Source organism: Hyperolius riggenbachi, chromosome 9 (assembly GCF_040937935.1).
Source record: "Hyperolius riggenbachi isolate aHypRig1 chromosome 9, aHypRig1.pri, whole genome shotgun sequence".
Taxonomy (NCBI): Eukaryota; Metazoa; Chordata; class Amphibia; order Anura; family Hyperoliidae; genus Hyperolius; species Hyperolius riggenbachi.
The window spans coordinates 24,994,534-25,022,437 of NC_090654.1; the positions used below are offsets into that span (position 1 = coordinate 24,994,534).

Sequence of the window (27,904 nt, forward strand, 5' to 3'; positions counted from 1 at the left end):
GTTTTCACTTTATGCATCCGAGCAATGTTCACCTCCCATTCATTAGCCTATAACTTTATCACTACTTATCACAATGAATTGATCTATAGCTTGTTTATTCCGGCATTAATTGGGCTTTCTTTGGGTGGTACATTTTGCTAAGAGCCACTTTACTGTAAATGCATTTTAACAGGAAGAATAAGAAAAAAATGGAAAAAAATCATTATTTTTTCAGTTTTCAGCCATTATAGTTTTAAAATAATACATGCCTTCATAATTAAAACTCACGTATTGTATTTGCCCATCTGTCCCGCTTATTACACCATTTAAATTATGTCCCTATCACAATGAATGGCGACAATATTTTATTTGGAAATAAAGGTGCATTTTTTCCGTTTTGCATCCATCACTATTTACAAGTTTAAAAGTAAAAAAAAAAAATAGAACTATTTCATCTTTACATTGATATTTAAAAAGTTTAGACCCTTAGGTAAATATTTACATGTTTTTTTTTTAATTGTAATGTTTTTTTTTATATATTAAACATTTTATTTGGGTATTTTTGGGAGGGTGGGATGTAAATAGTATTTGTTTGGGGTAAATATATGTGCATTTTTATTTTTTTTTACATTTAGTTGTAGTTTTACTTTTTGGCCACAAGATGGCAGCCATGAGTTTGTTTACATGACGTCACTCTAAGCGCAACATACGCTTAAAGGGACGCATGAAGCCAGAAAAAGCGAAGCTTCGGAGAGAAGCTGTCGCTTTTTCTGCGGGGGAGAGGAATCAGTGATCGGGCACCATAGCCCGATTCACTGATTGCATGGCTAACGAACCGCGGGACGGTCGCGTGCGTCCACGCGCACGATCGGCCGTGGGAGCGCACAGACGCGCACGTGGCCTCCTGGACGTAGGTACTACGTCCTGGAGGCATAAATGGTTAAGTAAGAGTCTTTTGGTTAATCCAGTTGGCAAAAAGGAAACATTTCGCCAGCAGAATTGTAAGCCCGCCCACCAGCGACAAGGTAGACTCTCTTCGGGCGGGGCCTACACTACACTATGCTGGCCTACTCTAATTGGCGCTAGTCACCCTGAAAGCTATTCTAGTGTTGGGGTGCATGTGTGATACGTAACACCTAATCTAATCCTACATCTCCTGCTCCTAAGTGGTGCTGCTCACCAATATGCCCTGTTCAAGTGTTTGGTGTGTGTGTGTGTGTGTGTGTGGGTAGGTCTAATCTTATCCTAATCTCATCTCTAAGGTTAGCACTATGCTACAGTCCACGGGATGAGGTGTTGGTCTGGGTATGTCATTCTAAAGTGAGTGTGTGTCTGTCACAGTGTGTATGTCTGGGACTGGGTATCAGTCAGTATGAGTCAGTTAAGGTAAGTTAGTCTGGGGTAAAAGCTGTCAGTGTGTGTCAGTCAGTGTATGTGTGTTTTAAAGGGTGGTCATATATTACTTTGGTTTCCTCTTGTTTGTTGGGGTACTGCTCATCCGTCCTCCGTAAAGCGGTAGCCTGCTCATTCCTAACTTTACAGTTGTACGAATGCACAGACCTGATGAGCAGCGAAGAGGACCGTATGACCACCTAAGACTATGCGACAAGGACAACCTAAAACTTTGTAAGTGCCCTAGGGGCCCCTGGAATTCAGCGGCAGTCTAGCTCATGTAAATCCTCAGTGTAAGTTGAGGAAGAATAGACTACTCACACTAACAACAACAACTTCCACACAAGCTGTTTATATCAGAAATATATAAACAAAAGGAGTGGTCATAAATTACTTTGGTTTCCTCCTGCTCCCTGGGTGTCCACACAGAGAAGAACAAGCTAGTCTTGACTCCCCTTGCTTTCACTCAGTTTGACCGGGGTACTGCTCATCTGTCCTCCGTAAAGCGGTATCCCCCTCATTCCCCACTTTACAGTTGTACGAATGCACAGACGGGACAAGCAGCGAAGAGGACCACATGACCACCTAAGAGTGGAAGACAAAGACAACATGAACTCTTCTACTTGCCTTAGAGGCCCCAGAGTTCAGCAACAGGTTTTCTTTGCTCATTCTCTCTAACAGGCTGGTTCATTTTAATGATCCCCATTGTAAGATGAGGAAGAATGGGCTGCCTACACTAAGCAAATAATAGTAGTTCCAGCCAAACAAATAAACTGTATCAGAAATGCGTTAATAGAAGGAGAGATGGAGCATAAATGTCAGTCGGAAGCTAGCTATAATTTTTTATCCAACCAACAAAAAACAATCTACTACAATTAACTAACCTAACCATGCAACCAACAAATATAACCTATTATATTAAGCTAAGGTAGCCATCCAAAGAAAAAAAAATACCATAATTAACTAACTGCACTTTTTGTTACCATAGCCGCCTTGCAAGACACCTTGCACACCTAACACAGTCCAGGAGCCCCCAGAGGTCTAACATCATCTGCTTCAAGAGACTCCAGAGCATCCTATTTATGCTTTTCTGACTATTGTGATGTCATCAGGGCCCATTTTGATGTCATCAGGGACACAACCAATCATCTTGCCACACTGGCTACTGTGACACTCTGGCATGTGGCTGATGCATGGCTGTACATTTGATGAGAAAGGCATGGTAAATAAACAAAGGGGTGTAATGGGGAGACGTAACAGAAATTAAAACATGACAGAAGCATAATTAGGCAATTAGAATTATGATGTGGCAATATTTTAGTGGCCATTTTTTGGGGTTTCTCCATATTCAGCACATCTTCACAGATGATACTAGGGGGTGGAGCAATATGCTGAATGTAATGTAGGAAATGTGTTGGAAGGAATGGATCAGCAAACAGACAGGCAAGGTGCACTGTTTAAAAGGAATTGTATGAGCCAATCAATTTCTAATTCCAAACAGGTGTGAGTTTCTAAGCAGTTTGTACTCAGAAGAGTATTGTCGCCATGGCTGCAAAGAAGTGCAAATTGAGTTCCGGATCACTTTAACCACTCTGCGACCGCCTAACGCAGGATTGCAAGTGGCAGAGTGGCTTACTCGTTCTTTGCTCACACCAGGTGGCATGATCTCCCCAGGAATGAGATTTGCAGGGAATGAGCGCTCGCTCGAGCACCCGTTACCTGCTGTAAACAAAGCGGAGCTTCGTCATCCGCCTGCCAGTCACAATCGGAGCTGATAAGCTGACTTAAAGACATAAACAGCTAATAAATATGTGTTCAGTGCTGCAATCTAGCGCTTCGCTGCACAGAGGACAGCCCTGTCACTTAACTGTCCCTCCTAATGGCTGTAAAGATCTCGGAAGCAATCAGAGACCACCCAAAGAAAGCTCTATTAGTGGGAAGAAAAGGAGGTAAAATTCATTTGGGTGCTAAGTTGTATGACTGAGCAATAAACCATTAAAGTTGTAAAGTGTGGAAATGTAAACAATGGCCTGGTCACTAGGGGGGGGGGGGGGGGGTATAAACATGTGTTCCTCAGGTGCTTAAAGGACCATTATCGTGAACATTGTAAAATGTAAAATACGTGTAAACACATACAAATAAGAAGTACATTTCTTCCAGAGTAAAATGAGCCCTTAATTACATTTCTCCTATGCTGCTGTCACTTACAGTGGGTAGGAGAAATCTGGCAGAACCAACAGGTTTTGGACTAGCCCATCTCCTAGTGGGGGGTTCTTAGGGTTTTCTTTATTTTTAAAAGCACTTAGTGAATGGCAGTTGCTCCGTCTAACTGCTAAAAAAAGTGTGCAGCGAGCAGGGAGGCTGGCCAGCATCTTTATATAAATTATTTTTAAGGAGCGTCTTTGAAAGTTATAAAGGCCTTGCCGAGAATACCCCATGAAGAGATGGACTAGACCAAAACCTGTTGGTTCCGTCAGATTGTTACTACCTACTGTAAGTGACACCAAGATGGGAGAAAAGTAATTTAGGGCTCATTTTAATCGGGGTGAAACACTGCTTATTTGTATGTGTTTACATGTATTTTACATTTTTAAATTTTTCCGTGATAGTGGTTCTTTAAGAACCACAAAGAAATCATTTTTAAAATCCTTAAGTGAAAGTAAAAACTGCTTCCTGGGGTCTTCTTTACTTTTGTGGACTGAGTGATGTACCTCGGGACAGGAAGAAATAAAAAACACATTAAAATTGATGACTTGGGCCACAGAACTGATCACGCATTTTGTTTTTTTTTACCCAGTTCAGCCTTCAGTCATTTTCACTTTATGCATCCGAGCAATGTTCACCTCCCATTCATTAGCCTATAACTTTATCACTACTTATCACAATGAATTGATCTATAGCTTGTTTATTCCGGCATTAATTGGGCTTTCTTTGGGTGGTACATTTTGCTAAGAGCCACTTTACTGTAAATGCATTTTAACAGGAAGAATAAGAAAAAAAATGGAAAAAAATCATTATTTTTTCAGTTTTCAGCCATTATAGTTTTAAAATAATACATGCCTTCATAATTAAAACTCACGTATTGTATTTGCCCATCTGTCCCGCTTATTACACCATTTAAATTATGTCCCTATCACAATGAATGGCGACAATATTTTATTTGGAAATAAAGGTGCATTTTTTCCGTTTTGCATCCATCACTATTTACAAGTTTAAAAGTAAAAAAAAAATAGAACTATTTCATCTTTACATTGATATTTAAAAAGTTTAGACCCTTAGGTAAATATTTACATGTTTTTTTTAATTGTAATGTTTTTTTTTATATATTAAACATTTTATTTGGGTATTTTTGGGAGGGTGGGATGTAAATAGTATTTGTTTGGGGTAAATATATGTGCATTTTTATTTTTTTTTACATTTAGTTGTAGTTTTACTTTTTGGCCACAAGGTGGCAGCCATGAGTTTGTTTACATGACGTCACTCTAAGCGCAACATACGCTTAAAGGGACGCATGAAGCCAGAAAAAGCGAAGCTTCGGAGAGAAGCTGTCGCTTTTTCTGCGGGGGAGAGGAATCAGTGATCGGGCACCATAGCCCGATTCACTGATTGCATGGCTAACGAACCGCGGGACGGTCGCGTGCGTCCACGCGCACGATCGGCCGTGGGAGCGCACAGACGCGCACGTGGCCTCCTGGATGTAGGTACTACGTCCTGGAGGCATAAATGGTTAAGTAAGAGTCTTTTGGTTAATCCAGTTGGCAAAAAGGAAACATTTCGCCAGCAGAATTGTAAGCCCGCCCACCAGCGACAAGGTAGACTCTCTTCGGGCGGGGCCTACACTACACTATGCTGGCCTACTCTAATTGGCGCTAGTCACCCTGAAAGCTATTCTAGTGTTGGGGTGCATGTGTGATACGTAACACCTAATCTAATCCTACATCTCCTGCTCCTAAGTGGTGCTGCTCACCAATATGCCCTGTTCAAGTGTTTGGTGTGTGTGTGTGTGTGTGTGTGTGTGTGTGTGGGGGTAGGTCTAATCTTATCCTAATCTCATCTCTAAGGTTAGCACTATGCTACAGTCCACGGGATGAGGTGTTGGTCTGGGTATGTCATTCTAAAGTGAGTGTGTGTCTGTCACAGTGTGTATGTCTGGGACTGGGTATCAGTCAGTATGAGTCAGTTAAGGTAAGTTAGTCTGGGGTAAAAGCTGTCAGTGTGTGTCAGTCAGTGTATGTGTGTTTTAAAGGGTGGTCATATATTACTTTGGTTTCCTTCTGTTTGTTGGGGTACTGCTCATCCGTCCTCCGTAAAGCGGTAGCCCCCTCATTCCCCACTTTACAGTTGTACGAATGCACAGACCTGATGAGCAGCGAAGAGGACCGTATGACCACCTAAGACTATGTGACAAGGACAACCTAAAACTCTGTAAGTGCCCTAGGGGCCCCTGGAATTCAGCGGCAGTCTAGCTCATGTAAATCCTCAGTGTAAGTTGAGGAAGAATAGACTACTCACACTAACAACAACAACAACTTCCACACAAGCTGTTTATATCAGAAATATATAAACAAAAGGAGTGGTCATAAATTACTTTGGTTTCCTCCTGCTCCCTGGGTGTCCACACAGAGAAGAACAAGCTAGTCTTGACTCCCCTTGCTTTCACTCAGTTTGACCGGGGTACTGCTCATCTGTCCTCCGTAAAGCGGTATCCCCCTCATTCCCCACTTTACAGTTGTACGAATGCACAGACGGGACAAGCAGCGAAGAGGACCACATGACCACCTAAGAGTGGAAGACAAAGACAACATGAACTCTTCTACTTGCCTTAGAGGCCCCAGAGTTCAGCAACAGGTTTTCTTTGCTCATTCTCTCTAACAGGCTGGTTCATTTTAATGATAGCCATTGTAAGATGAGGAAGAATGGGCTGCCTACACTAAGCAAATAATAGTAGTTCCAGCCAAACAAATAAACTGTATTAACTATAAATTATTTTTAAGGAGCGTCTTTGAAAGTTATAAAGGCCATGCCGAGAATACCCCATGAAGAGATGGACTAGACCAAAACCTGTTGGTTCCGTCAGATTGTTACTACCTACTGTAAGTGACACCAAGATGGGAGAAAAGTAATTTAGGGCTCATTTTAATCGGGGTGAAACATTGCTTATTTGTATGTGTTTACATGTATTTTACATTTTAAAATTTTTCCGTGATAGTGGTTCTTTAAGAACCACAAAGAAATCATTTTTAAAATCCTTAAGTGAAAGTAAAAACTGCTTCCTGGGGTCTTCTTTAGTTTTGTGGACTGAGTGATGTACCTCGGGACAGGAAGAAATAAAAAAACACATTAAAATTGATGACTTGGGCCACAGAACTGATCACGCATTTTTTTTTTTTTTTAACCAGTTCAGCCTTCAGTCGTTTTCACTTTATGCATCCGAGCAATGTTCACCTCCCATTCATTAGCCTATAACTTTATCACTACTTATCACAATGAATTGATCTATAGCTTTTTTTTCCGGCATTAATTAGGCTTTCTTTGGGTGGTACATTTTGCTAAGAGCCACTTTACTGTAAATGCATTTTAACAGGAAGAATAAGAAAAAAATGGAAAAAAATCATTATTTTTTCAGTTTTCAGCCATTATAGTTTTAAAATAATACATGCCTTCATAATTAAAACTCACGTATTGTATTTGCCCATCTGTCCCGCTTATTACACCATTTAAATTATGTCCCTATCACAATGAATGGCGACAATATTTTATTTGGAAATAAAGGTGCATTTTTTCCGTTTTGCATCCATCACTATTTACAAGTTTAAAAGTAAAAAACAAATAGAACTATTTCATCTTTACATTGATATTTAAAAAGTTTAGACCCTTAGGTAAATATTTACATGTTTTTTTTTTAATTGTAATGTTTTTTTTTATATATTAAACATTTTATTTGGGTATTTTTGGGAGGGTGGGATGTAAATAGTATTTGTTTGGGTAAATATATGTGCATTTTTATTTTTTTTTACATTTAGTTGTAGTTTTACTTTTTGGCCACAAGATGGCAGCCATGAGTTTGTTTACATGAGGTCACTCTAAGCGCAACATACGCTTAAAGGGACGCATGAAGCCAGAAAAAGCGAAGCTTCGGAGAGAAGCTGTCGCTTTTTCTGCGGGGGAGAGGAATCAGTGATCGGGCACCATAGCCCGATTCACTGATTGCATGGCTAACGAACCGCGGGACGGTCGCGTGCGTCCACGCGCACGATCGGCCGTGGGAGCGCACAGACGCGCACGTGGCCTCCTGGACGTAGGTACTACGTCCTGGAGGCATAAATGGTTAAGTAAGAGTCTTTTGGTTAATCCAGTTGGCAAAAAGGAAACATTTCGCCAGCAGAATTGTAAGCCCGCCCACCAGCGACAAGGTAGACTCTCTTCGGGCGGGGCCTACACTACACTATGCTGGCCTACTCTAATTGGCGCTAGTCACCCTGAAAGCTATTCTAGTGTTGGGGTGCATGTGTGATACGTAACACCTAATCTAATCCTACATCTCCTGCTCCTAAGTGGTGCTGCTCACCAATATGCCCTGTTCAAGTGTTTGGTGTGTGTGTGTGTGTGTGTGTGTGTGTGTGTGGGGGTAGGTCTAATCTTATCCTAATCTCATCTCTAAGGTTAGCACTATGCTACAGTCCACGGGATGAGGTGTTGGTCTGGGTATGTCATTCTAAAGTGAGTGTGTGTCTGTCACAGTGTGTATGTCTGGGACTGGGTATCAGTCAGTATGAGTCAGTTAAGGTAAGTTAGTCTGGGGTAAAAGCTGTCAGTGTGTGTCAGTCAGTGTATGTGTGTTTTAAAGGGTGGTCATATATTACTTTGGTTTCCTCTTGTTTGTTGGGGTACTGCTCATCCGTCCTCCGTAAAGCGGTAGCCCCCTCATTCCCCACTTTACAGTTGTACGAATGCACAGACCTGATGAGCAGCGAAGAGGACCGTATGACCACCTAAGACTATGTGACAAGGACAACCTAAAACTCTGTAAGTGCCCTAGGGGCCCCTGGAATTCAGCGGCAGTCTAGCTCATGTAAATCCTCAGTGTAAGTTGAGGAAGAATAGACTACTCACACTAACAACAACAACAACTTCCACACAAGCTGTTTATATCAGAAATATATAAACAAAAGGAGTGGTCATAAATTACTTTGGTTTCCTCCTACTCCCTGGGTGTCCACACAGAGAAGAACAAGCTAGTCTTGACTCCCCTTGCTTTCACTCAGTTTGACCGGGGTACTGCTCATCTGTCCTCCGTAAAGCGGTATCCCCCTCATTCCCCACTTTACAGTTGTACGAATGCACAGACGGGACAAGCAGCGAAGAGGACCACATGACCACCTAAGAGTGGAAGACAAAGACAACATGAACTCTTCTACTTGCCTTAGAGGCCCCAGAGTTCAGCAACAGGTTTTCTTTGCTCATTCTCTCTAACAGGCTGGTTCATTTTAATGATCCCCATTGTAAGATGAGGAAGAATGGGCTGCCTACACTAAGCAAATAATAGTAGTTCCAGCCAAACAAATAAACTGTATCAGAAATGCGTTAATAGAAGGAGAGATGGAGCATAAATGTCAGTCGGAAGCTAGCTATAGTTTTTTATCCAACCAACAAAAAACAATCTACTACAATTAACTAACCTAACCATGCAACCAACAAATATAACCTATTATATTAAGCTAAGGTAGCCATCCAAAGAAAAAAAATATACCATAATTAACTAACTGCACTTTTTGTTACCATAGCCGCCTTGCAAGACACCTTGCACACCTAACACAGTCCAGGAGCCCCCAGAGGTCTAACATCATCTGCTTCAAGAGACTACAGAGCATACTATTTATGCTTTTCTGACTATTGTGATGTCATCAGGGCCCATTTTGATGTCGTCAGGGACACAACCAATCATCTTGCCACACTGGCTACTGTGACACTCTGGCATGTGGCTGATGCATGGCTGTACATTTGATGAGAAAGGCATGGTAAATAAACAACAGGGTGTAATGGGGAGAAGTAACAGAAAATAAAACATGACAGAAGCATAAATAGGCAATTAGAATGATGATGTGGCAATATTTTAGTGGCCATTTTTTGGGGTTTCTCCATATTCAGCACATCTTCACAGATGATACTAGGGGGTGGAGCAATATGCTGAATGTAATGTAGGAAATGTGTTGGAAGGAATGGATCAGCAAACAGACAGGCAAGGTGCACTGTTTAAAAGGAATTGTATGAGCCAATCAATTTCTAATTCCAAACAGGTGTGAGTTTCTAAGCAGTTTGTACTCAGAAGAGTATTGTCGCCATGGCTGCAAAGAAGTGCAAATTGAGTTCCGGATCACTTTAACCACTCTGCGACCGCCTAACGCAGTATTGCAAGTGGCAGAGTGGCTTACTCGTTCTTTGCTCACACCAGGTGGCATGATCTCCCCAGGAACGAGATTTGCAGGGAATGAGCGCTCGCTCGAGCACCCGTTCCCTGCTGTAAAGAAAGCGGAGCTTCGTCATCAGCCTGCCAGTCACAATCGGAGCTGATAAGCTGACTTAAAGACATAAACAGCTAATAAATATGTGTACAGTGCTGCAATCTAGCGCATCGCTGCACAGAGGACAGCCCTGTCACTTAACTGTCCCTTCTAATGGCTGTAAAGATCGCAGCAGCAATCAGAGACCACAAAAGAAAGCTCTATTAGTGGGAAGAAAAGGAGGTAAAATTCATTTGGGTGTTAAGTTGTATGACTGAGCAATAAACCATTAAAGTTGTAAAGTGTGGAAATGTAAACAATGGCCTGGTCACTAGGGGGGTATAAACATGTGTTCCTCAGGTGCTTAAAGGACCGTTATCGTGAACATTGTAAAATGTAAAATACGTGTAAACACATACAAATAAGAAGTACATTTCTTCCAGAGTAAAATGAGCCCTTACATTTCTCCTATGCTGCTGTCACTTACAGTGGGTAGGAGAAATCTGGCAGAACCAACAGGTTTTGGACTAGCCCATCTCCTAGTGGGGGGTTCTTAGGGTTTTCTTTATTTTTAAAAGCACTTAGTGAATGGCAGTTGCTCCGTCTAACTGCTAAAAAAGTGTGCAGCGAGCAGGGAGGCTGGCCAGCATCTTTATATAAATTATTTTTAAGGAGCGTCTTTGAAAGTTATAAAGGCCTTGCCGAGAATACCCCATGAAGAGATCGACTAGACCAAAACCTGTTGGTTCCGTCAGATTGTTACTACCTACTGTAAGTGACACCAAGATGGGAGAAAAGTAATTTAGGGCTCATTTTAATCGGGGTGAAACACTGCTTATTTGTATGTGTTTACATGTATTTTACATTTTTAAATTTTTCCGTGATAGTGGTTCTTTAAGAACCACAAAGAAATCATTTTTAAAATCCTTAAGTGAAAGTAAAAACTGCTTCCTGGGGTCTTCTTTACTTTTGTGGACTGAGTGATGTACCTCGGGACAGGAAGAAATAAAAAAACACATTAAAATTGATGACTTGGGCCACAGAACTGATCACGCATTTTTTTTTTTTAACCAGTTCAGCCTTCAGTCGTTTTCACTTTATGCATCCGAGCAATGTTCACCTCCCATTCATTAGCCTATAACTTTATCACTACTTATCACAATGAATTGATCTATAGCTTGTTTATTCCGGCATTAATTGGGCTTTCTTTGGGTGGTACATTTTGCTAAGAGCCACTTTACTGTAAATGCATTTTAACAGGAAGAATAAGAAAAAAATGGAAAAAAATCATTATTTTTTCAGTTTTCAGCCATTATAGTTTTAAAATAATACATGCCTTCATAATTAAAACTCACGTATTGTATTTGCCCATCTGTCCCGCTTATTACACCATTTAAATTATGTCCCTATCACAATGAATGGCGACAATATTTTATTTGGAAATAAAGGTGCATTTTTTCCGTTTTGCATCCATCACTATTTACAAGTTTAAAAGTAAAAAACAAATAGAACTATTTCATCTTTACATTGATATTTAAAAAGTTTAGACCCTTAGGTAAATATTTACATGTTTTTTTTTTTATTGTAATGTTATTTTTTATATATTAAACATTTTATTTGGGTATTTTTGGGAGGGTGGGATGTAAATAGTATTTGTTTGGGGTAAATATATGTGCATTTTTATTTTTTTTTACATTTAGTTGTAGTTTTACTTTTTGGCCACAAGATGGCAGCCATGAGTTTGTTTACATGACGTCACTCTAAGCGCAACATACGCTTAAAGGGACGCATGAAGCCAGAAAAAGCGAAGCTTCGGAGAGAAGCTGTCGCTTTTTCTGCGGGGGAGAGGAATCAGTGATCGGGCACCATAGCCCGATTCACTGATTGCATGGCTAACGAACCGCGGGACGGTCGCGTGCGTCCACGCGCACGATCGGCCGTGGGAGCGCACAGACGCGCACGTGGCCTCCTGGACGTAGGTACTACGTCCTGGAGGCATAAATGGTTAAGTAAGAGTCTTTTGGTTAATCCAGTTGGCAAAAAGGAAACATTTCGCCAGCAGAATTGTAAGCCCGCCCACCAGCGACAAGGTAGACTCTCTTCGGGCGGGGCCTACACTACACTATGCTGGCCTACTCTAATTGGCGCTAGTCACCCTGAAAGCTATTCTAGTGTTGGGGTGCATGTGTGATACGTAACACCTAATCTAATCCTACATCTCCTGCTCCTAAGTGGTGCTGCTCACCAATATGCCCTGTTCAAGTGTTTTGTGTGTGTGTGTGGGTAGGTCTAATCTTATCCTAATCTCATCTCTGTGGTTAGCACTATGCCACAGTCCATGGGATGAGGTGTTGGTCTGGGTATGTCATTCTAAAGTGAGTGTGTGTCTGTCACAGTGTGTATGTCTGGGAATGGGTATCAGTCAGTATGAGTCAGTTAAGGTAAGTTAGTCTGGGGTAAAAGCTGTCAGTGTATGTCAGTCAGTGTATGTGTGTTTTAAAGGGTGGTCATATATTACTTTGGTTTCCTCTTGTTTGTTGGGGTACTGCTCATCCGTCCTCCATAAAGCGGTAGCCTCCTCATTCCCCACTTTACAGTTGTACGAATGCACAGACCTGATGAGCAGCGAAGAGGACCGTATGACCACCACTATGCGACAAGGACAACCTAAAACTCTGTAAGTGCCCTAGGGGCCCCTGGAGTTCAGCGGCAGTCTAACTCATATAAATCCTCAGTGTAAGTTGAGGAAGAATAGACTACTCACACTAACAACAACTTCCACACAAGCTGTTTATATCAGAAATATATAAACAAAAGGAGTGGTCATAAATTACTTTGGTTTCCTCCTACTCCCTGGGTGTCCACACAGAGAAGAACAAGCTAGTCTTGACTCCCCTTGCTTTCACTCAGTTTGACCGGGGTACTGCTCATCTGTCCTCCGTAAAGCGGTATCCCCCTCATTCCCCACTTTACAGTTGTACGAATGCACAGACGGGACAAGCAGCGAAGAGGACCACATGACCACCTAAGAGTGGAAGACAAATACAACATGAACTCTTCTACTTGCCTTAGAGGCCCCAGAGTTCAGCAACAGGTTTTCTTTGCTCATTCTCTCTAACAGGCTGGTTCATTTTAATGATCCCCATTGTAAGATGAGGAAGAATGGGCTGCCTACACTAAGCAAATAATAGTAGTTCCAGCCAAACAAATAAACTGTATCAGAAATGCGTTAATAGAAGGAGAGATGGAGCATAAATGTCAGTCGGAAGCTAGCTATAATTTTTTATCCAACCAACAAAAAACAATCTACTACAATTAACTAACCTAACCATGCAACCAACAAATATAACCTATTATATTAAGCTAAGGTAGCCATCCAAAGAAAAAAAATATACCATAATTAACTAACTGCACTTTTTGTTACCATAGCCGCCTTGCAAGACACCTTGCACACCTAACACAGTCCAGGAGCCCCCAGAGGTCTAACATCATCTGCTTCAAGAGACTCCAGAGCATACTATTTATGCTTTTCTGACTATTGTGATGTCATCAGGGCCCATTTTGATGTCGTCAGGGACACAACCAATCATCTTGCCACACTGGCTACTGTGACACTCTGGCATGTGGCTGATGCATGGCTGTACATTTGATGAGAAAGGCATGGTAAATAAACAACAGGGTGTAATGGGGAGAAGTAACAGAAATTAAAACATGACAGAAGCATAATTAGGCAATTAGAATGATGATGTGGCAATATTTTAGTGGCCATTTTTTGGGGTTTCTCCATATTCAGCACATCTTCACAGATGATACTAGGGGGTGGAGCAATATGCTGAATGTAATGTAGGAAATGTGTTGGAAGGAATGGATCAGCAAACAGACAGGCAAGGTGCACTGTTTAAAAGGAATTGTATGAGCCAATCAATTTCTAATTCCAAACAGGTGTGAGTTTCTAAGCAGTTTGTACTCAGAAGAGTATTGTCGCCATGGCTGCAAAGAAGTGCAAATTGAGTTCCGGATCACTTTAACCACTCTGCGACCGCCTAACGCAGTATTGCAAGTGGCAGAGTGGCTTACTCGTTCTTTGCTCACACCAGGTGGCATGATCTCCCCAGGAACGAGATTTGCAGGGAATGAGCGCTCGCTCGAGCACCCGTTCCCTGCTGTAAACAAAGCGGAGCTTCGTCATCAGCCTGCCAGTCACAATCGGAGCTGATAAGCTGACTTAAAGACATAAACAGCTAATAAATATGTGTACAGTGCTGCAATCTAGCGCATCGCTGCACAGAGGACAGCCCTGTCACTTAACTGTCCCTCCTAATGGCTGTAAAGATCGCAGCAGCAATCAGAGACCACCCAAAGAAAGCTCTATTAGTGGGAAGAAAAGGAGGTAAAATTCATTTGGGTGTAAAGTTGTATGACTGAGCAATAAACCATTAAAGTTGTAAAGTGTGGAAATGTAAACAATGGCCTGGTCACTAGGGGGGTATAAACATGTGTTCCTCAGGTGCTTAAAGGACCATTATCGTGAACATTGTAAAATGTAAAATACGTGTAAACACATACAAATAAGAAGTACATTTCTTCCAGAGTAAAATGAGCCCTTAATTACATTTCTCCTATGCTGCTGTCACTTACAGTGGGTAGGAGAAATCTGGCAGAACCAACAGGTTTTGGACTAGCCCATCTCCTAGTGGGGGGTTCTTAGGGTTTTCTTTATTTTTAAAAGCACTTAGTGAATGGCAGTTGCTCCGTCTAACTGCTAAAAAAGTGTGCAGCGAGCAGGGAGGCTGGCCAGCATCTTTATATAAATTATTTTTAAGGAGCGTCTTTGAAAGTTATAAAGGCCTTGCCGAGAATACCCCATGAAGAGATGGACTAGATCAAAACCTGTTGGTTCCGTCAGATTGTTACTACCTACTGTAAGTGACACCAAGATGGGAGAAAAGTAATTTAGGGCTCATTTTAATCGGGGTGAAACACTGCTTATTTGTATGTGTTTACATGTATTTTACATTTTTAAATTTTTCCGTGATAGTGGTTCTTTAAGAACCACAAAGAAATCATTTTTAAAATCCTTAAGTGAAAGTAAAAACTGCTTCCTGGGGTCTTCTTTACTTTTGTGGACTGAGTGATGTACCTCGGGACAGGAAGAAATAAAAAACACATTAAAATTGATGACTTGGGCCACAGAACTGCTCACGCATTTTTTTTTTTGTAACCAGTTCAGCCTTCAGTCGTTTTCACTTTATGCATCCGAGCAATGTTCACCTCCCATTCATTAGCCTATAACTTTATCACTACTTATCACAATGAATTGATCTATAGCTTGTTTATTCCGGCATTAATTGGGCTTTCTTTGGGTGGTACATTTTGCTAAGAGCCACTTTACTGTAAATGCATTTTAACAGGAAGAATAAGAAAAAAAATGGAAAAAAAAATCATTATTTTTTCAGTTTTCAGCCATTATAGTTTTAAAATAATACATGCCTTCATAATTAAAACTCACGTATTGTATTTGCCCATCTGTCCCGCTTATTACACCATTTAAATTATGTCCCTATCACAATGAATGGCGACAATATTTTATTTGGAAATAAAGGTGCATTTTTTCCGTTTTGCATCCATCACTATTTACAAGTTTAAAAGTAAAAAACAAATAGAACTATTTCATCTTTACATTGATATTTAAAAAGTTTAGACCCTTAGGTAAATATTTACATGTTTTTTTTTAATTGTAATGTTTTTTTTTATATATTAAACATTTTATTTGGGTATTTTTGGGAGGGTGGGATGTAAATAGTATTTGTTTGGGGTAAATATATGTGCATTTTTATTTTTTTTTACATTTAGTTGTAGTTTTACTTTTTGGCCACAAGATGGCAGCCATGAGTTTGTTTACATGACGTCACTCTAAGCGCAACATACGCTTAAAGGGACGCATGAAGCCAGAAAAAGCGAAGCTTCGGAGAGAAGCTGTCGCTTTTTCTGCGGGGGAGAGGAATCAGTGATCGGGCACCATAGCCCGATTCACTGATTGCATGGCTAACGAACCGCGGGACGGTCGCGTGCGTCCACGCGCACGATCGGCCGTGGGAGCGCACAGACGCGCACGTGGCCTCCTGGACGTAGGTACTACGTCCTGGAGGCATAAATGGTTAAGTAAGAGTCTTTTGGTTAATCCAGTTGGCAAAAAGGAAACATTTCGCCAGCAGAATTGTAAGCCCGCCCACCAGCGACAAGGTAGACTCTCTTCAGGCGGGGCCTACACTACACTATGCTGGCCTACTCTAATTGGCGCTAGTCACCCTGAAAGCTATTCTAGTGTTGGGGTGCATGTGTGATACGTAACACCTAATCTAATCCTACATCTCCTGCTCCTAAGTGGTGCTGCTCACCAATATGCCCTGTTCAAGTGTTTTGTGTGTGTGTGTGTGTGTGTGTGTGTGTGTGTGTGTGTGTGTGTGTGTGTGTGTGTGTGTGTGTGTGTGTGTGTGTGTGTGTGTGTGTGTGTGTGTGTGTGTGTGTGTGTGTGTGTGTGTGTGTGTGTGTGTGTGTGTGTGTGTGTAGGTCTAATCTTATCCTAATCTCATCTCTAAGGTTAGCACTATGCTACAGTCCACGGGATGAGGTGTTGGTCTGGGTATGTCATTCTAAAGTGAGTGTGTGTCTGTCACAGTGTAATGATCCCCATTGTAAGATGAGGAAGAATGGGCTGCCTACACTAAGCAAATAATAGTAGTTCCAGCCAAACAAATAAACTGTATCAGAAATGCGTTAATAGAAGGAGAGATGGAGCATAAATGTCAGTCGGAAGCTAGCTATAATTTTTTATCCAACCAACAAAAAACAATCTACTACAATTAACTAACCTAACCATGCAACCAACAAATATAACCTATTATATTAAGCTAAGGTAGCCATCCAAAGAAAAAAAAATATACCATAATTAACTAACTGCACTTTTTGTTACCATAGCCGCCTTGCAAGACACCTTGCACACCTAACACAGTCCAGGAGCCCCCAGAGGTCTAACATCATCTGCTTTAAGAGACTCCAGAGCATACTATTTATGCTTTTCTGACTATTGTGATGTCATCAGGGCCCATTTTGATGTCATCAGGGTAACAACCAATCATCTTGCCACACTGGCTACTGTGACACTCTGGCATGTGGCTGATGCATGGCTGTACATTTGATGAGAAAGGCATGGTAAATAAACAACAGGGTGTAATGGGGAGAAGTAACAGAAATTAAAACATGACAGAAGCATAATTAGGCAATTAGAATGATGATGTGGCAATATTTTAGTGGCCATTTTTGGGGGTTTCTCCATATTCAGCACATCTTCACAGATGATACTAGGGGGTGGAGCAATATGCTGAATGTAATGTAGGAAATGTGTTGGAAGGAATGGATCAGCAAACAGACAGGCAAGGTGCACTGTTTAAAAGGAATTGTATGAGCCAATCAATTTCTAATTCCAAAAAGGTGCGAGTTTCTAAGCAGTTTGTACTCAGAAGAGTATTGTCGCCATGGCTGCAAAGAAGTGCAAATTGAGTTCTGGATCACTTTAACCACTCTGCGGCCGCCTAACGCAGGATTGCAAGTGGCAGAGTGGCTTACTCGTTCTTTGCTCACGCCAGGTGGCATGATCTCCCCAGAAATGGCTATAACCCAATCAGTTATTAGGTTCAGGGGGCAATTTCTTTTTCACACAGGGCCATGTAGATTTGGAGTTTTTTTTCTCACTTAATAATAAAAACCATCATTTAAAACTGCATTTTGTGTTCAATTATGTTATCTTTGACTAATAGTTAACGATTTTTGATGAGCAGAAACATTTAAGTGTGACAAACATGCAAAAGAATAAGAAATCAGCAAATAGTTTTTCACATCACTGTATATGCAACGGTCCTTTCTGATACAATTTGGTATATCTGTTTATATAACTTTCTCTCTGGCTACCAGGGGCGTAACTAGAAATCACTGGGCCCCCCTGCGAATATTTGGATGGGGCCCCCCCCATAGGTGCCAAATAATCGTAATGGGGCAGCGTTTCACTGTAAATTAATTGTAAAGTGGGCAGCATTTTACCAGACAATCGTAATGTGGGCCAGAAAATCGTAATGTGGGCAGAGTTCACCAGAAAATCGTAATGTGGGCCTTTAGAAAATCATAATGTGGGCAGAGTTCACCAGAAAATCGTAATGTGGGCACCAGTCACCAGAAAATAGTAACGTGAGCAGCAGTCACCAGAAAATTGTAACGTGGGCAGCATTTACCAGACAATCGTAATGTGGGCAGCGTTCACCAGAATATCGTAATGTGGGACAGAAAATCGTAATGTGGGCAGAGTTCACCAGAAAATTGTAACATGGACAGCATTCACCAGACAATCGTAACTTGGGCAGTGTTCACCAGAAAATCGTAATGTGGGCCAGAAAATCGTAATGTGGGCAGCGTTCACCAGAAAATCGTAACGTGGACAGCATTCACCAGACAATCGTAACGTGGGCAGTGTTCACCAGAAAATCGTAATGTGGGCCAGAAAATCGCAATGTGGGCAGCAGTCACCAGAAAATCGCCATGTGGGCAGCAGTCACCAGAAAATTGCAATGTGGGCATCAGTCACCAGAAAATCCTAATGTGGGCAGCAGTCACCAGAATATCGTAATGTGGGCAGCAGTCACCAGAAAATCCTAATGTGGGCAGCAGTCAGTCACCAGAATGTCGTAATGTGGGCAGCAGACACCAGAAAATCCTAATGTGGGCAGCAGTCACCAGAAAATCGCAATGTGGGCAGCAGTCACCAGAAAATCGCAATGTGGGCAGCAGTCACCAGAAAATCGCAATGTGGGCAGCAGTCACCAGAAAATCCTAATGTGGGCAGCATACACCAGAAAATCGTAATGTGGGCAGCAGACACCAGAAAATCGCAATGTGGGCAGCAGACACCTGAAAATCGCAATGTGGGCAGCAGACACCTGAAAATCGCAATGTGGGCAGCAGACACCTGAAAATCGTAATGTGGGCAGCAGACACCTGAAAATCGTAATGTGGGCAGCAGACACCTGAAAATCGTAATGAGGGCAGCAGACACCTGAAAATCGTAATGAGGGCAGCAGACACCTGAAAATCGTAATGTGGGCAGCAGACACCTGAAAATCGTAATGTGGGCAGCAGACACCAGAAAATCGTAATGAGGGCAGCAGACACCAGAAAATCGTAATGTGGGCAGCAGACACCTGAAAATCACAATGTGGGCAGCAGACACCTGAAAATCGTAATGAGGGCAGCAGACACCTGAAAATCGTAATGAGGGCAGCAGACACCTGAAAATCGTAATGTGGGCAGCAGACACCTGAAAATCGTAATGTGGGCAGCAGACACCTGAAAATCGTAATGAGGGCAGCAGACACCTGAAAATCGTAATGAGGGCAGCAGACACCTGAAAATCGTAATGTGGGCAGCAGACACCAGAAAATCGTAATGAGGGCAGCAGACACCAGAAAATCGTAATGTGGGCAGCAGACACCAGAAAATCGTAATATGCCCCCCCCTGGGGCCCGCTCGGAGTTTTGTGGGTGCTGGAGGGGTGGCAGCATGAGGGGAAAGCCTTGCCCACAGTCGGCGGGGAGAGGGGTAGTTCCCCCCTCTCCCTCACCTCGGGGCTCTCCCCTCTGTGCTCCCCTCCAGCTCGTAAGTGTCTGTGGGGCTGTGGTGGGCAGCGAGCGGCGGGCAGATACATACCTGCTTCCGTGCGTTCCATTGGAGACTTCTCCCTCTAGCGGCTGACGTCACTTCCGGAAGTGACGTCAGCCGCTAGAGGGAGAAGTCTCCGATGGAACGCACGGAAGCAGGTATGTATCTGCCCGCCGCTCGCTGCCCACCACAGCCCCACAGACACTTACGAGCTGGAGGGGAGCACAGAGGGGAGAGCCCCGAGGTGAGGGAGAGGGGGGGAACTACCCCTCTCCCCGCCGACTGTGGGCAAGGCTTTCCCCTCATGCTGCCACCCCTCCAGCACCCACAAAACGGCCCCAAGCGGGCCCCAGGGGGGGGCCGGGCCCCCCCGCGGGCGCAGGGGCTGCAGGGCCTATTCCTACGCCCCTGCTGGCTACTATATATGCCGCTGTAATTACCATCATTGCTGTAATGAACTCCTTATGTGACATAATGATTGCTTTTTCAATAATAAAAAGTTGTTTAAATAATACAAATAAATAATAAGCCAGAGGCTCCCAGCATTCTGTATTTATACCCAGCTGAGTATTGTGAGGTCATCAGATAGTGAAACCAGCATCCTCTGTGTATACCCAGCTAAATACTGTGAGGTCATCAGGTAGTAATACCAGCATCCTGTATTTATACCCAGCTGAGTATTGCGAGGTCATCAGGTAGTAATCCCAGCATCCTGTATTTATACCCAGCTTAGTATTGCGAGGTCATCAGGTAGTAATCCCAGCATCCTCTGTGTATACCCAGCTAAGTACTGTGAGGTCATCAGGTAGTAATCCCAGCATCCTGTATTTATACCCAGCTGAGTATTGTGATGTCATCAGGTGAGAAAAAAACAGCTGTAACCGATCAGTCAAGTTTTCATCTGGAAAGACAATTTACAGCACATCAGCAGTGTTTGCATTTCGTTGACAGTCCATTCTGTACTAAGGATGTGATTATATTTGTCACTTTTAATAATTCACACTGATGTATCGCTTCCTGCGTGAGGTTCACTGACGTTTCTTATATAATGACTTTGATTCTTTTCAATAAAACGTTGAAACAAATATATATATATATATATATATATATATATATATATATATATATATATATATGTGACTCTATGATCTTGTTTTATAGCCATTTGACAGTTATATATAACCGTCATTTCCGATATCATTTGGTATAGCTGTTTACATAACTACTCTCTGGCTACTATATATGCCGCTTTAATTACCATAATTGCTGTATTGAAATCCTGTGACTCTATGATTGCTGTTTACATAATAAAAAAAAAAAAACCATAATTACTGAAACATTCCTTCCTTCTTTGGGTTGCAGCATTGGAGCTGTGATCAGTGGCAGAGGCGTCCCGCACAGCTCGGCGGTCTCTAGGCGAGTGCCTCGCTCCTGCAGCGGAGCTTCCTTATAAAGCCGAAGACATATCCTCTGTGTGGCGCTGCGACAGACTTGTGCTTCTTCTCCCGCCTCCTTGCGGGTTTTCAGGCGACCGGCGACCCCCAAACCCGGGACCCCCGGCGCCTCTACATCTCCGGACTCCCCCCTGAAGACCCGAACAGGAAACCCGGAGGAATGCCGCCGCTTTCATGAGGAAATCTCCCGATCCATGGGCGCCCCCTGGCGGTCACAGCGCTGGCGGCAAGGAGGTGGCTGTTCGAGGGCAGATTGCGGGTTGAGAAGTTGGCAGAGAGGGGAGATCACTGCTGGGGGTGGAGGAGGGGTCTCTGGCAGACACGTGTAATGCCATTCAGAGCCTCCAGGGAGCAGTGATGGGAAGCTATGAGGAGTGTGATGTGACTGGAAAAGCACAGTGACGTGACCCCAAAGCTGCAGGGAGATGTGGCTACGTCACCGGAGAGGGTCACCTGCAGGCACATGCAGAGGGGAGGGGCTCTGGGTGGCCAGACATGTATTTTTTCAAGAAATGTGCTGCAAGAAGCTCCACCCCTAGGCTGTGAGAAGCTCCACCTACCAGGTAATATGGTGCTTCCCACTGACAGACTTCTCCGCCCCCCCAGGTGTGAGAAGCTCCACCCATGAACCACTGTAATGCTGGGTACACACATGCAATTTCCTGCCCAATCAAAGTGCGATCAGACAGGAAGTTGCATCGTGTGTACATGTCCAAAGTGCACCCGATAAAGTGATTGATTTTCTAATTATAAGTGCGCAAAATTGATCCATTTATCGATCAGGAGCCAATCGGACAAGTCGGAAATAATAACTCAATTCCCGTCAATCGTGCGGGAAATTGCATTGTGTGTACCCAGCATAAGCTTTGCCCAGCACCCGCCGGAAGCATCTCCTCACTAGTGACAACAAAAACATTCCTTCTCTGATGTTATCAAAAATAATTTGATATGTCAAAATGAGGAAGCCTTTAACATGTTTAGTACAATGTGGGGGTGCTGGGATATCAGCTATGAACGCCCCCTAGTGGGCAGGCATACTTATTGTTCAGATAGATAGTTAAATGCAATGATTATATTTGTTTACTCCTTTTCATAATTCACGCTGATGTAACGCTTCCTGCGTGAGGCTGGTTGGCTTTTGGGTATAAAATGACTTTGCTTATCTCTTCAATAAAACAAAAAAATATAAATGTGACTATGATCTTTTTGTTAAATAATTAAAAAAAACAATAATTACTCTAAAGTATTCCTTCCTTGCAGCATCCTAGCTGCGATCAGCGGCAGACCTCTAGCATCAGCAACTCTGTCCATAGGGTCCTGATATACAGTGGCTTGCAAAAGTATTCGGCCCCCTTGAAGTTTTCCACATTTTGTCATATTACTGCCACAAACATGAATCAATTTTATTGGAATTCCATGTGAAAGACAAACACAAAGTGGTGTACATGTCAGAAGTGGAACGAAAATCATACATGATTCCAAACATTTTTTACAAATCAATAACTGCAAAGTGGGGTGTGCGTAATTATTCAGCCCCCTTTGGTCTGAGTGCAGTCAGTTGCCCATAGACATTGCCTGATGAGTGCTAATGACTAAATAGAGTGCACCTGGGTGTAATCTAATGTCAGTACAAATACATCTGCTCTGTGATGGCCTCAGAGATTGTCTAAGAGAATATTGGGAGCAACAACATCATGAAGTCCAAAGAACACACCAGACAGGTCAGGAATAAAGTTATTGAGAAATTTAAAGCAGGCTTAGGCTACAAAAAGATTTCCAAAGCCTTGAACATATCACGGAGCACTGTTCATGCGATCATTCAGAAATGGAAGGAGTATGGTACAACTGTCAACCTACCAAGACAAGGCCGTCCACCTAAACTCACAGGCCGAACAAGGAGAGCGCTGATCAGAAATGCAGTCAAGAGGCCCATGGTGACTCTGGACGAGCTGCTGAGATCTACAGCTCAGGTGGGGGAATCTGTCCATAGGACAACTATTAGTCGTGCACTGCACAAATTTGGCCTTTATGGAAGAGTGGCAAGAAGAAAGCCATTGTTAACAGAAAAGCATAAGAAGTCCCGCTTGCAGTTTGCCACAAGCCATGTGGGGGACACAGTAAAAATGTGGAACAAGGTGCTCTGGTCAGATGAGACAAAAATTGAACTTTTTGGCCAAAATGCAAAACGCTATGTGTGGCGGAAAACTAACACTGCACATCACTCAGAACACACCATCCCCACTGTCAAATATGGTGGTGGCAGCATCATGCTCTGGGGGTGCTTCGCTTCAGCAGGGACAGGGAAACTGGTCAGAGTTGATGGGAAGATGGATGGAGCCAAATACAGGGCAATCTTGGAAAAAAACCTCTTGGAGTCTGCAAAAGACTTGAGATTGTGGCGGAGGCAGGGCCGGGCCGAGACTGGAGAGGCTCCAGCCTCAGGGCACAGTGTAGGAGGGGGCGCACAATTCATTCAGCTGTCATTCCCAATTGTGTTTGAAGCAGAAAGAAATAAGAAAAGGGGATTACTAGAGATTAAGGTGTTGGGGAGGTTGGGGGCCCTGGGGCACCTATTAGTCTATTAGCAATCAGTGTGTGACAGTTGGGGTGGGAGGGATGGAGGGGCGCACTTTGGTGTCTCAGTCTTGGGTGCTGAAGGACCTTGTCCCATCTCTGGGCGGAGGTTCACCTTCCAGCAGGACAATGACCCTAAACACTAAGCCAGGGCAACAATGGAATGGTTTAAAATAAAACATATCCATGTGTTAGAATGGCCCAGTCAAAGTCCAGATCTAAATCCAATCAAGAATCTGTGGCAAGATCTGAAAACTGCTTTTCACAAACGCTGTCCATCTAATCTGACTGAGTTGGAGCTGTTTTGCAAAGAAGAATGGGCAAGGATTTCAGTCTCCAGATGTGCAAAGCTAGAAGAGACATACCCTAAAAGACTGGCAGCTGTAATTGCAGCAAAAGGTGGTTCTACAAAGTATTGACTCAGGGGGCTGAATAATTACGCACACCCCACTTTGCAGTTATTGATTTGTAAAAAAAATGTTTGGAATGATGTATGATTTTCGTTCCACTTCTCACATGTACACCACTTTGTATTGGTCTTTCACATGGAATTCCAATAAAATTGATTCATGTTTGTGGCTGTAATGTGACAAAATGTGGAAAACTTCAAGGGGGCCGAATACTTTTGCAAGCCACTGTATGGTCTAATGTGCTGCATTTTCTACATGGGCTAATATGCTGCATTTTCTACAAGGGCTAACTTGCTGAATTTTATATATGGACTAATATGCTGCATTTTCCATATGGGCTAACATGCTGCATTTTATACATGGGCTAACGTGCTGCATTTTCTATATGGGCTAACGTGCGGCATCTATATATATAATAGAGTAAGTGCCTCAACCTTCAAGCAAGAAGAAGAAGTAGCGCCCTGCCCCCAGGGTGTGCCTCAGCCTTCAAGCAAGGAGAAGGAGTACTTTCCATGAGAAAATGTATGCGTGCTCAAACACCAAGTTTAACCCTAGCAAGTCTGGCTTTGCAAATCTGGCCTAATTGGCTATTCATGAGGCAATGCTCATGCAAATATGCATTTGCTTTTGCATGCCAAACTATGCAGGGTCAAAAAACCAATACCGCAAAGCGGTCGCCCTGCCGGAATAAGTTCATGCTACATTAGCACTATCCAGGAGTGCCACGGGGAGGATTCCCAATGCCCCCTTTTTATACAACTGGGGGGACCGCGGGGTCCCAGGCTCTCTTACTGCTACATGCAGAACGCAATGGACGTTAAGGTAAGTTACTGTTTTTAATATTGGGAGGTGGGTGCGGACGGCTCTCCCCGGCGCTGGCCACGCTTGGGGGGGGGGGGGGTCGGCTGCGCCACCCAGCCGCCCCCTCCGGGGTGCCGCTGTGGTTCCCAGGCAGTGAGAGAGCCTGGGACCCTGAAGTCCCCTCGGTTGTATAAAAAGGAGGCATTGGGAATCCTCCCCGTGGCGCTCCTGGATAGTGCTAATGTAGCAGGGCGTCCGCTTTGCGGTATTGGTTTTTTGATACTGCATAGTTTGGCATGCGAAAGCAAATCTGCATGAGTATTGCCTCATGAATAGCCAATTAGGCCAGCTTTACAAAGCCAGACTTGCTAGGGTTAAACTTGGTGTTTGAGCACACATACATTTTCTCATGGCAAGCCTACTTCTTCTTGCTTGAAGGTTGAGGCATGCCCTGGGGGCAGGGCGCTACTTCTTCTTGCTTGAAGGTTGGGGCACTTACTCTATTATATATATAGATTCTTCATGCACAATCTGAACATGGATCAGGCCCTAGGCAATGTAACTGTGGGTACATGTAAGGGTGATGTGCAGGTACTCTGCAGGAGAATGAGGAGATTCTTCCTCTATTACACATTCTTCATGCACAATCTGAACCAGGTTTATGGGCGATAGACAACACCTCTGTGTTCAATGTGCACAACATTCTCAGTGGATTCCCTGCAGCTCTGTGGAGAGTGCATATGTACAGTATAGTACTGCTGTGTTACAAAGTAAACCTGAGACAGATAAAATTAAAATTTTATACATACCTGGGGCTTCCTCCAGCCCCCTTCAGGCCAATCAGTCCCTCGCTGTCCTCCTCCGCCACCTGGATCTTCTGCTATGAGTCCAGGTACTTGAGCCAGTCTTGCTTAGTTTGCATGCACACACTCCGCCGCCGGGAGCGTACTACACCTGTGCAGCACTATTGTGCAAGTGCAGAACACTCCTGGCTGTGGAAGCGGCACATGGCCAGACAGCGCTGACTGGCTGAATTACCAGGACTCATAGCAGAAGATCCAAGTGGCGGAGGAGGACAGCGAGGGACTGATTAGCCTGAAGGGGGCTGGAAGAAGCTCCAGGTATGTATAACACTTTTCTTTTCATCCGTCTCAGGTACCCTTTAATTTGTAGTCACCAAACCAAATTTTAACATATCAAATTATTTGATTTCATGAGCCAAGAGAGTGCAAACATTTGCATAAATCAGCATCAACGCAGAATTATTTCCATCTCATTGACCATCTCTATTAGTGACACAGCTACACATCAGGCTTTATACTTACAGCATAGATGTTATTTAGTATATATAAGAGATTCCTGTGTACACATCATATATACTGTACAGTCACAATCACATATGTATATCTGACTTTAAAAATACGGGGACTGCTTTATTAAAGCAGCACAAGTAACTAATTTTGATTAGTTTATTTCATTTTTGTGGACTAAGCACAGCTATTACTGTATATATAAATTATTTATGATGACTATATGAGAAATAAAACATTTTATCATATTTTCTATTTTAATTACAGTTTAAATTCATTAGGAGTCGGAGTCGGTGCATTTTTTCCCGACTCCGACTCCACAGCCCTGTACAAAACGCTAGCGATTGCGATTAGCAATAGTGCTTTGTAGTGGGTTCCAGGCCTCAAGGTTGAGGCACGTACTCTATTAGATAGATAGATTCGGCGTATGCTACGACGCGGGTTGGCTAGTATGTCACTAATAGGCAACCAGTGTCACCCCCACCCAGCATGCGCACACAATATGCCACTAATAGGCAACCTGTGTCACCCCAACCCAGCATGCGCACACACAATTTGCCACTAATAGGCAGCCTGTGTCACCCCCACCCAGCATGCGCACACACAATATGCCACTAATAGGCAGCCAGTGTCACCCCCACCCAGCATGCACACACACAATTTGTCACTAATAGGCAACCAGTGTCACCCCCACCCAGCATGCGCACACAATATGCCACTAATATGCAGCCTGTGTCACCCCCACTCAGCATGCGCACACACAATATGCCATTAATAGGCAACCTGTGTCACCCCCACTCAGCATGCGCACACAATATGCCACTAATATGCAGCCTGTGTCACCCCCACTCAGCATGCGCACACACAATATGCCATTAATAGGCAGCCTGTGTCACCCAAACTCAGCATGCGCACACAATATGCCACTAATAGGCAACCTGTGTCACCCCACCCAGCATGCGCACACACAATATGCCACTAATAGGCAACCTGTGTCACCCCCACTCAGCATGCGCACACAATATGCCACTAATATGCAGCCTGTGTCACCCCCACTCAGCATGCGCACACACAATATGCCATTAATAGGCAGCCTGTGTCACCCAAACTCAGCATGCGCACACAATATGCCACTAATAGGCAACCTGTGTCACCCCCAACCAACATGCGCACACACAATATGCCACTAATAGGAAGCCTGTGTCACCCCCACCCAGCATGCGCACACACACAATATGCCACTAATAGGCAGCCTGTGTCACCCCCACCCAGCATGCGCACACACAATATGCCACTAATAGGCAACCAGTGTCACCCCACCCAGCATGCGCACACAATATTCCACTAATAGGCAACCTGTGTCACAGCCACCCAGCATGCGCAAACAATATGCCACTAATAGGCAACCAGTGTCACCCCTACTCAGCATGCGCCCACACAATATGCCACTAATAGGAAGCCTGTGTCACCCCCACCCAGCATGCGCACACACACAATATGCCATTAATAGGCAGCCTGTGTCACCCCCACCCAGCATGCGCACACACAATATGCCACTAATAGGCAACCAGTGTCACCCCACCCAGCATGCGCACACAATATTCCACTAATAGGCAACCTGTGTCACAGCCACCCAGCATGCGCAAACAATATGCCACTAATAGGCAACCAGTGTCACCCCCACCCAGCATGTGCACACAATATGCCACTAATAGGCAACCTGTGTCACAGCCAACCAGCATGCGCACACACAATATGTCACTAATAGGCAGCCTGTG

At 43.5% G+C, this 27,904-nt stretch overlaps 1 protein-coding gene across 4 annotated transcripts in view; it reads left to right on the plus strand.

The window, feature by feature from the left end:
- LOC137532046 (Fc receptor-like protein 5) overlaps nucleotides 1–27,904 on the plus strand; it is a 238,957-nt gene that overhangs the window by 167,142 nt on the left and 43,911 nt on the right. Inside the window, exon 9 of one of the 4 annotated variants that reach the window (XM_068252155.1) lies at nucleotides 20,940–21,323. The exons of the other annotated variants lie outside the window; for them this stretch is intronic. Coding sequence (XP_068108256.1) covers nucleotides 20,940–20,953 — 14 coding nt within the window. The 3' untranslated portion in view covers nucleotides 20,954–21,323. Of the gene's footprint in view, nucleotides 1–20,939; nucleotides 21,324–27,904 lie in introns of those variants that run through there. 4 annotated transcript variants of the gene reach the window in all.